At 39.9% G+C, this 10630-nt stretch overlaps 1 protein-coding gene across 3 annotated transcripts in view; it reads right to left on the bottom strand.

Annotated features, from left to right (window-relative positions):
- Positions 1–10630, bottom strand: part of PRKDC (protein kinase, DNA-activated, catalytic subunit) — an 84242-nt gene that overhangs the window by 11646 nt on the left and 61966 nt on the right. For all 3 annotated transcript variants that reach the window (XM_065830626.2, XM_071804136.1, XM_071804137.1), the window contains 8 exons: positions 9022–9211; positions 7734–7908; positions 7456–7646; positions 5663–5843; positions 4998–5158; positions 3270–3481; positions 2252–2339; positions 1418–1561 (listed from right to left, as the gene is read on the bottom strand). In XM_065830626.2, the coding sequence (XP_065686698.1) occupies positions 1418–1561; positions 2252–2339; positions 3270–3481; positions 4998–5158; positions 5663–5843; positions 7456–7646; positions 7734–7908; positions 9022–9211 (1342 nt within the window). The remainder of the gene's footprint in view (positions 1–1417; positions 1562–2251; positions 2340–3269; positions 3482–4997; positions 5159–5662; positions 5844–7455; positions 7647–7733; positions 7909–9021; positions 9212–10630) is intronic.

Raw genomic sequence — 10630 nt, 5'->3', positions numbered from 1 at the left:
AGCAACATATTAAAAGGGCCAGTATGCCCCTAAATTCCTAATTACCCTTTTTGCTGCTGCATCACCTCACATCCTCCACCTTCCCTGCTCATGGGGTAGGAATCTCCCTAGAGACACTCGGCTAAGTTTATCTAATGCTAATGTGACATAAGAACGACCATATGGGAGAGATGTGGATGCACCCAGTCCTGGCCATGGCGTTATGCACGTATGGTACAAGCAAACTGGCAGGCTTCTACAGGAGTATCGCTCTTCTGGCCTCCAGCAGTTTGCAGCTGAGGGATTTCTGGACCCAGAAATGTGTACTTGCATATAAAAGCTCACAAAGCATTTTACCCCTCTCCATGCTATTGTGTACATGCTATTTGAACCTCCGAAAGCAGACATAACACCCTGCAGCAGGAGGCAAACACTTCAGGTTATACTGAATGGGGAAACACTTCTCCCTGTTTGTTTTCAACCTGCCATTTCCATACAGCATTTACTTCACGCCTAGCACTCCTGATGTTAAGAGCTTCCTTGCATCTGGCCTCACTGTGTCTTTTCCAGCTGGAGGAATGCTACAGTTGGTTCTTGTTCAGAGGTTACACTGTACCTCCGATTATTCCCACCACTCTGAACATCATCCAGTTTCTTTATGTCTACGCTGAGAACTGCAGATGAGGACTACGGTATTCCAGAAGCAAAGGTCAGAGAAGGCTACTATGTCAATGTATAAATCCATGTTTTACTCTCTATTCTTAAAAAATAGCTGCTTTTATTTTTTCACTGCTCTTGAATATTCACAGCTGGTGCTTTCACAGAACTATCAGAAATCAAGATTTTGTTCTTGAATTGCAATAGTCAGCTCAAACCCCAAGCATTTATATATGAAACTAGGCTATTTTTTTGCCACATGCATCACCTCATTCTTCTACACTGACTTTCTCTATTTTAGATCTCATTTAGCTTTGTAAAGTCCTCTCTGTAATTCTTCATAGCTGTAACCCTTCTAAATAACTTACTCTAAATAACTTAATATCAACAGCAAATTTCAATAGCATGATAGAGCAAAACACCCCAAAGTGCTCATATGTCCTTGGCAGCAAGGGAAAAACCAAGGCCAGATTCCTGTGCAGGTTCACGGATGGTCAGAGAGGCCCAGGCCCTGAGAACCTGGCAGCATGCAGGCACGGGGGGGGCAGAAGCTGAGTAAGAGGGAACATTTAGTCCTGCAGGGCAGTCAGAAGTGGAAAGTGAACTATTAAAAGTCCATAGCTTCTAGCAGAGAAATCCCAGTCCTGTGCTCCTGACTTGGTCTCTTGTCCCATCCAGTCCTGGAACACCTGTAAGAGCTGTGATCTGGTCCCCTTTTTTGACTTTCTAGTCCCTCCTAGAAAAGGACATGATGCCAATACTGCTCAGTAATCACACATACCTCAATAAACCTTCTCCTCAGCAATCCAAGGCCAGGAGCCTCTAAACTTCCCAAATTCTTATACATTCCTTCGTACATTTCCTTAAGTTTATTTTTATTCCTCTGAGCTTCTCTCAACTCGTTTCTGACATCCTCAACCCAATCCTGCAAACAAAAGGAAACAGATCAATAATGAGAAAAAGTTTACAGACTTGCACTCTTTGGTAATCCACTCAAATTGCATTTAGGTTACTGTATTTATTAATAGTCAATGTGCCTTTTGACAAGCAAAAGAGCAATCAAAGCACTACGGAAATATTTCCCTTTCATTCAATTTCTAGATAAAATATTTCTATGTAATAAAGTAACATAATTATGTTTACTACCATAGTGTCTAGTGCAAAGTAAGAAAGCCCCTATGGGGCCAGGAGTGGTATCTAATACAAGATGAGAATCCTTTGGATGATGGACTCAGAATGTAGAAGGGAAGCCCAGCAGAGAGCAGGGAAAAGGCAGAAGAACACAAGCAGTCAGAAAACATACACATGGCCCCAAGGAGTAATTTTGTAACAATTAAGGAAAACTGACCATGGGGCAGGGCAGAGACCCTGAAGGAGAAAGCTGAAAAGCACCTGTGCAGAACAACCAAGAGAGGGAGACCATCACCAGTAAAAGCTGCTGACAACACCCCAACATCATCACCAGCCGATTCTGGGTTGAACCGCTTCCTGCGGCTGTGGTGTCAACTGAACTGCGGCAGCCTCCACCCAGTACTCTCCTTCTTAAATGGAGGGTGAGGAATGAAGCGAAAGGTAAGGAGAAAAAAAATAATAATTAAAAAAAGAGACAATTTACCTTAAAAAGCATTATGGGATTTGAGAGCTGTTCCAGGGAGTGAATAAAGTCTTGAACTACTCCTCCCCTGTCCAACTTATTTTTGATCCTTTAAAAGAAAAGGACAAAATGCATCACAGAACCGGAACTGCCATCATCACCTAGCCTGCAGATGAGCAATGCTCCAGATTGTCTGCTATGTTTATTCAAGAATCTGACAAAATAATCTGGGGCTAAGTAGGACTCCCTTCAGAACTCTCTCATGGGTTGCATGACTGTCCTTGCCATGCAGCTCCCAATTTTTTAATTAAGAGTCATACTACGAAAATAGGAGCTTGGTGGGGGAACAGAAAGCATATTTGCAACATAAATGGTTATTTATTGCATAGTAAAACACGCAAGGGAGGGCTTGGAGAGGAATGCACATGCTGCACACTGAACAAGTAGAGAAGACAACAAAGAGCTGTCATTCCCCAAAAGATAATGTGCATCCATTTCACTGTCACTCACTGAAGTCTGGTAGGAGCATTTCTTCTATTCAAGTATCTCTACCCTTGCTTGGTATTACAATGACTCTAAATGTCCAAGCTACCTTCATCTTTGATGGGTACTGACTCTCACTGCTAAGTCTGCTACAGTAAGAGTCTAATAATGCACTGTATTTCCCTTCACTCTCAGCAGAGTAGGAAAAGGAAAAAAGAATCTTAGACTACCACAGAATTACCATCAGAAAGGGCTTGCCCCTCTGTGGTCTTCTTGTTTTTCTTTGAAAAAATTCTAACTTCCCACAGCCTGGAGACTGTATGTACTCAACACTTCAGAAAGTATTCAGGCCACCAACCCAAGTATGTCTAATAGTAAGAGAGCTTATGTATTGTTTTTCCCTGTGCCTTTAAATGAAAATTCAGTGTGCATGGGACTACCCCTAAAGAAAACAGTTTCATTAGAAAAAAATAAATATCTCCACTCCTGAATGATAATAATAATAATTTAAAAAAAAAAAAAACATACAAAAGAGCTACTCTGATTGCAAATTCACCTTTCTACAAACTCCTTGTTCTTACAACCAGCTGCAGTATCTTTGAAACAGTAACTTTCACTGCTGATCATGAAAGGGTAGATGATTGCCTGGGGATAGGTATTTGCGATCTCTTCAATGGTATGCTGCACCGCTACTGCTTCATCCTTGTCAAGTAGTGCCATCATCTGGCTAATCCAACCAATGAACTGCCAACAGGGAACTGAAGAAAGCTGCAAAAACACAAGCACGGCTTTCAGCTTTGGTCCTCCTTGAAAACAGCACACACAAACAAAACTGCTCTGTGGCCCAGCCTGACAGACAGAAACACGTGAAAAGGAAACAAAGAACGTCAACTCAGTTGCACAAAACATCCCTCAGTGAAGCAGATTTCATTATTATTATTATTACTACTACTACCACCACCACTAACTGCTGCTGCTTAATAGGTTTTCCTATACAAAGATTTGGAGTTTGTTGGCCAAGCAGAGGCTTTATAGTCAAACCTGTGGCTTTTCTGTCTGGATACAACACAATAATTTTTGATCACCCCATACAAACAACTCAAAAATTTGAAGGGATAGTTCAAACATCACTGGGTTGAAGTCCTTGTTTGAGTAAAAAAAGCCAGGAAGGAGAATACTTTAACTCCTACCACTCTCTTTTAATTCCTTCAATTTTAAAGAGGTTTGATCTTGCTGATATATATTTACTTCAGTAGAGCATCCCCTGACAATATACTCTATGCTCATCTCACTCCAAAAGCCATTATTACTTTTGAAAGGAGTGCTACAATTTATTTCCTTGTGATAGCATGAAATATGAGACCGGACTCCGATCCCTTTCCTCCTGTCTCATCCCTTCCTAAGTTACTAACAGAGTTTAAGATTGGAGCACCAGTCTTTATCTCACAGGAAGAGAGAGGAAAAAGAAGTGCCTGGTGAAGTTGTCTTCTGGGTGAGGTTTGTTCATTGGACCAGGTGTCAGGTTCTGTTTGAACGGCCAGAGTTTCACCATGGCCACACCTTGAGCACCTCACCCGTTTTTGCTATGCTCTCAGTTTCTTGGGATAACTAAGCCGCGTTTCTGTCTCTCTCAAATTCTTCCTATGACAGGCCTTGGCACCCCGTGAGCACCAGCACAATGGGCTTGGAAAGGCGGGCAGGCCAAGGCAGGAGCGGGCGTGAGTCACAGAGGACCTCTCAGCTTCTCCGTCCCACAGCAGGAGGGAAGGCAGCATGGCTCACGCTATCCTGCCGCAGAATGGCAATGGAGGAACAGGTCGTGAAGGGAGGAAGAAGCTGTAGTAACCTCTGAAGGACAGAGAGAGGTGGGAGAAGTGGAAAACGAGTCTGGAAAAGCTGTTTGGTTTCCTGCATACAGGAAACTCAACCTACAGAACTAAGATATGTTCCTCACCCTAATCTTACGCACCTTTATCAGCCCACTTAAATCATTCAGAAGGAAGACAAAATGCAACATAATTTCACCCCAGCAGCTCTCAGACTAACTATTTGGAATCAGAATAATGATAAAAAGGTTAAACTTATAAGAAAATTAGTTCCCATCCATATGAATTAGATTCAGCAAGTTAGAGAAAAGACAAGGAACAATGATTGGATAAAATTGATCTGATTTACCTGAGGCAAAACTTACCAGTCTAACCTCTCCATCCATCCAACCTCCACCCCCACCTTTTAAATTTGATTTATAGCAACATTTGCTGCCAGGAAAATGGAAGCAACTAACCTCTCGTGTCACTAGACCCAATGTCTCTGCTGGATATCTTTCAATTATTTGCAGCAGTCTAGGAAATCTCAGCCTGGCTTCTCTGGAGTTCAGTTTTAAAGCTTTTATCATTTTCTCCACCACAATAGCTGGGAATAGCTGCAGATCTGCAGGGCTAATTTCTGCCAAGAGACATTAAAAAAGAATTATCAGAAACACCATCACTCATTCCATGTCTTTGATCATATGGAACATTCATCTTTACAATTAAGTTTTTTTTTCTTCCCCATGTATTTTGTATTTCTACTTTGTTCTCCTTCCCATCTGTTTGAACTGCACACATCAGCAACACATGTTCTTGGGGACTGTAAGGATTAGCTTTATCAGGAAGCTGCATCACTGCTGGTATCTTGCCTGCTTTAAACACAGCCCTGCTGCGGTCTCGGAAGGAACAAGAGAAGCATCTGCTGGATATGATATATACCTCACAAATGAGAGGGAGACTACGAGTGATTCACTAGTACCAAAGCTAGCAGTAATAGTGGGCAAAAAAAGGGAATATAAATACTGTTGAATTGGAGGACAAACTGTTGCATTTAAATTCAAGCTGTGCTGCTCAGGTATCACAAAAGTTCATGTATCACAGATAAAACCATCTCACATGGTCAGTAGAAATCCTGACTAACCAAGCAAGCCTTCTTCTTCCCTACGCAGATGTTGGTCACAGAAACCAACCAAAGTCATATACGCATCGATAACTCCCATCACATCTATATGTTCCATGGAGCGGGACTGCACCTCCTCTTCAGACTTCATTGCGGCACTGCTGAAACTCTGAAAAGCCTTCTTGTTCAGACCTGCCAATACCTGAAATTCAATCGTAAGAGAGAAAAAAGACACGTTAGCAAGTAGCATTCAACAACTATTTTTGAAACTGGAGCTTGGTTGCAAGTCTTCAGTAGACAAAACTTAACTGTATTAGAGGTTTTGAGCAGCTGATACAAAGGAAAAAAATAAGGGGGTATTATTTCTAGCAGTAACTTCCAAAATTTTAACTTCCACAACTTTTGATGGAAAAATATAAAACATGCTTTTAACTTTAATTAGTCTTTGGACATGTGGAATTTGTGTAACTGTAAAAAAGTTAATGTTACTAGAATTTCTGCAAATAGGTAACAGAAAACAGAATAATAAAAAATGCCATTTTTTCCTAAGACATATTTGCAACATCTGCATAACAGCTATACTTAGAATTTGTGTTTAAAAAAGCACGCAAACTGTTTCAAATATGATGTCTTTTTTCCCTATTACAAACATAGTCATAACTAATCATACGTTTCTAATGCAGCACACGCAATGAAGGACTTAACTAGATGCTTTACAACTCAATGTTTATAAATCAAGTACATACGTTCTCATATTGCCAACAAGCTTACCAACCTCAGACAGTGTAGCTACTGCAGTTATTAAGCATACAAAATTGTTGCAGAGCAAGTTGGAACAACTGAAAAGTGCTGTAACTGAAATTAAATAGTTTGCATTTCAGGTAGGTACAGAGGAAACTACCAGGGTCAGAGTACTGCTTAGTATGAAGCTAAAATGAGGCTAAAATCCTTAATCTTATAGAAATATCTGGTTTCCCAGTCTGACTTATCTGACACAGAAAAGCTTTTATGCTTATCTTTCAGGTTTCCTTAAGAAGAAGGCTCTTCATAATTACGTAATAAATGAAGCTTAAGCTTTTGCTCAAGATTCTACATACAGGAAAATTTAAAATATTTTTTTGCAGCAATCTCTTCTTTATCTGCTTTTCTTTAAAAACCATAAAACCACAGATTAAGAACAACTTTTTACTGTATATTGATATGGTTTATATATAAGGATCTTCATGGTAGCTTTAGGAATTAACAGAAAGAAGTCAGCAGTGGTACTTCAAATTCTTAATCAATTTGACAGATGAGGTCAGTGCCACAGCATCTGAGAAAATTGACAAAACATGCAATTTCAAAGATGACCAACATATGCTCTGTCTTAAAAAACCCCTCTCCTCTCTATCACTAAAATTTATCTAAAATGTGTATCAGTACCATAAAGGCCACTTTATGAAATAAAATACACTGACAGCATGAAGGAGGTCAGAAATGCCCAACTGAAATAAAGTCATTCTTTGAGGATGGTGTTCCCAAGTCCTGCCTTCCCCCCCACAGAAAATGCAGGAACAGAGAAACATAAGAACACTCTCCCAAATAAAAAGGCTACAGTGGTGCAGAACTCTAGGAGAGCAGAAACCAGACAAAACAGCAACCACAGCATTTTGTTGCTAGTGGTGTTTTTTCTTTCCCTAGTTGGTGTTCCTGGACAAATCACTGCTAAAAGCAGATGGGTTTCACATTCTCTGCATAAATCCATACCCACCACTACCTACTTAAGTACTGAGTACAATACTGAAATACCTAAAAGCTTTTCCCCTCTCATTTACCTTTTCAGGACTCTCAAGACTTTCTCCTGATATGACAGATATTTTTCCAGCTTTTTCTTCCCCAATTTCCTTAAGACATCTTGGATCCTGACTAAGAGCATTGGCCGTGATGTGGTACGTAGTACCCAGAAGAAGATTCTGGTTTCGGGAGGCCATTATATTCTTGCTAACATAGTCAGATTTGGTATCTTCTGTTGGAATTCAAAAACAAAGTTGGTAATTCGACAACAAAGTAGCTTTGTATAATAAACAAGGTGAAGCAAAGAGAAGGTTGTTACCAAGCAGGGAGATGGTTTTTAACACTGAGAGTATGCGTTCAGGACAACTCTGGTTCCAGCTGCAACTATGCACGAAGCGGCAATAAGCGTGATTCCACCTCACCAGCCAGTCTTCTCTCGTTTTGGTGTCTTTGCGTAGGTCTTTCAGAAGCTTCTTGGCAACTGAGAAGCTGTTCTGTATTCAGATTAAGACAGAATTTTCAGATAATATAGCTGACGAGGAAATAAAAACCCTTCTACAATCAAATTAAGGGATGAGAGGATTTAGGTAACATAAGTAAAGCTATAATAAAATAGAGGTGCACTTCTTGTCACGTCTCATATTCAAAACCAGATTTGTGCTAAAGGAGAAATAAGAAAAAAAAAAAGTTGGACAAATTGAGGAAATTAAAATAATTCTTCCTGCGTGACTAAAAAGGCATTAACTGTTCTGTAGTACAAACACATATGAGAAATGTAACTTGGTTTATAATACCATTACACAAATCACTTACATTGGTGCTTTGATGAAAAGTTTCATATAAGTAACATTAAAGGAAATCTTATTTTTAATTTACTATATGTATTCTACACAGCAATAATTTTATATTTGGTTATTACAGTGCTTAAAAATAACCTCTGTCACTGATTGCAGATTTCTGCAACATGTCAGAAGATGAGGCAGACCTCAACTTAAATATTATTTTTCTTGTCTCAAGCTTGAAATACCAAAAGCCCATCTAAGAAAGCTGTTTCACTCATTTTAACAGCCAGATCCAAAACAAAATTTCTAAGTCACTTAGCTTTAGTTCTTTACAGAAGTGCTAACCTAACAGCATTACGGAAGACCATAAAAGAAAACATTATCATAAAAAGTTTCATCATTTCTGACTAAAGTAAATGATATTGATTCAATCTGAATTTGTTTTCTTGTACAGAAGAAATTATTTGTAAACAAGAAAAAACAATGTTTGGTTGCAAGCATCCCTTCCATTAAAGACTGAAGCATTTCAGATACTTTATCCGCCCTTTGGAGTGTCAGAAACCATCTGTGGATCAAAGGGGTCTCCAGGCACATTTCCAGTAATGACAACTCATCATCAAGTTTTTAATGAACATTTATCCACATGTTTTCTTTCTCTGCAGAACCGAATTTCTTGAGCTTTTGGAATATCCTGGGCAGCAAGGGCAAAGAGAGACAAGCTCTGCCCCAGCAAAAAAGGTTCCTAAGACAACCTACAAGGCTTTCCCAGCTGTAGTTTCTATGTATTTTCTCACAAAATTGGAAGCTATCAGACAGTACAGTCACCTGTTTCCTGGCACTTTCTAGTATCTTCATTTTCATGTTAAATTTGCAGCTTTTAATCATTGAGTAAATGTCTTCACCCTGTTGATCCACTTCCATTTGGTCACCAGCATCATATTCTTCATCCACCTCCATACTATGATTGGCCTGATCACAGAGAAGTTTCTCCTGCAGCTTGTCAAGAAAGAAACACCTGCACAAGGACAACAGGAGAACAAATCACTCCAGTACGCATCCAAGGGAATAAACATTCAAAAACGTTGATCTGTCTGACAGTACACAAAGCTAAGAAAAAATGGCAAGCTATAGTGATCACTTCTAGCAAGGGTTAAACATACTCCTTGAAGAGCCTGGGAAATCACAATCAGGGACTGGTGACTCAGAGCATTTCAGGATCTTGAGCTGATGATATTAAGTGTTAAAAAACATCCATAATAGAATGAGATTTTTTGTTAGTTTGTTCTTTTAAAAATCATAACCACAACCTCTATGTTCACCAAGTAATTGCTTGCATTCCAACTCGACAAAAGTGCAAACAAACACAAGTCTTGTTTATATAGTATAAGCACCAGGCTGTATTTTGTTGACATGCAATTCAAATATATATAACACCAAGACAAGTAAACAGGTACTTTGAACTTTCTGTTGCAGAAAAAACCAGTGACCATACTCAACTTTTGAAAGAGAACTGCCATGAACCATTGCTAAATCCTTTTCATTCTACAACCAGTTCTACCTAATTTAACTGCATCCCTCATTATGTAGACTGATATTCAATGCAGAGGACAGCATTGCAGTCTGGAGCACAGCTTGATGCTAAATAAGGCACATCCTTCAACACCCATTTAAGATGAGATAAAGGATGTCTATACACACGTAGAAGTGTGTATAGACACGCCGACAGCCCTTCAAGTCATAAATGTTACGAGAGTTTGTAAAGGACTAAGCTGTGCCATGTAATTCACGTAATATTTAACTGCAATAAGCTCTTCTGTAACCACACTTTCCTGATACCCAGAGATAATAAAATAACAGAGTACAGTAGGTATCAGCAGAGTTGTTGAAGAAGTCATCACAGAATCACACAGATTCAGAGAATATCAGAGATTGGAAGGGACCTCAAAAGATCATCCAGTCCAATCCCCCTGTTGGAGCAGGAACACCTAGATGAGGTTACACAGGAAGGCGTCCAGGCGGGTTTTGAATGTCTCCAAAGAAGGAGACTCCACAACCTCCCTGGGCAGCCTGTTCCAGTGTTCAGTCACCCTCACTGTGAAGAAGTTTCTTCTCATATTTAAAAGGAACCTCCTGTGTTCCAGTTTATACCCACTGCCTCTTGTCCTATCATTGGTTGTCACCGAGAAGAGCCTGGCTCCGTCCTCGTAACACTCACCCATAATATATTTATAAACATGAATGAGGTCATCCCTCAGTCTCCTCTTCTCCAAGCTAAAGAGACCCAGCTTCCTCAGCCTTTCCTCATAAGGGAGATGCTCCACTCGCTTAATCATCTTTGTTGCCCTGTGCCGGACTCTCTCCAGCAGTTCCCTGTACTTCTTGAACTGAGGGGCCCAGAACTGGACATAATATTTCAGGTGTGGTCTCATCAAGG

Source organism: Patagioenas fasciata, chromosome 2 (assembly GCF_037038585.1).
Source record: "Patagioenas fasciata isolate bPatFas1 chromosome 2, bPatFas1.hap1, whole genome shotgun sequence".
Classification (NCBI taxonomy): domain Eukaryota; kingdom Metazoa; phylum Chordata; class Aves; order Columbiformes; family Columbidae; genus Patagioenas; species Patagioenas fasciata.
The sequence above is the reverse complement of the archived record's forward strand: the minus strand, read 5'-3'. Positions and strand labels throughout refer to the sequence as shown.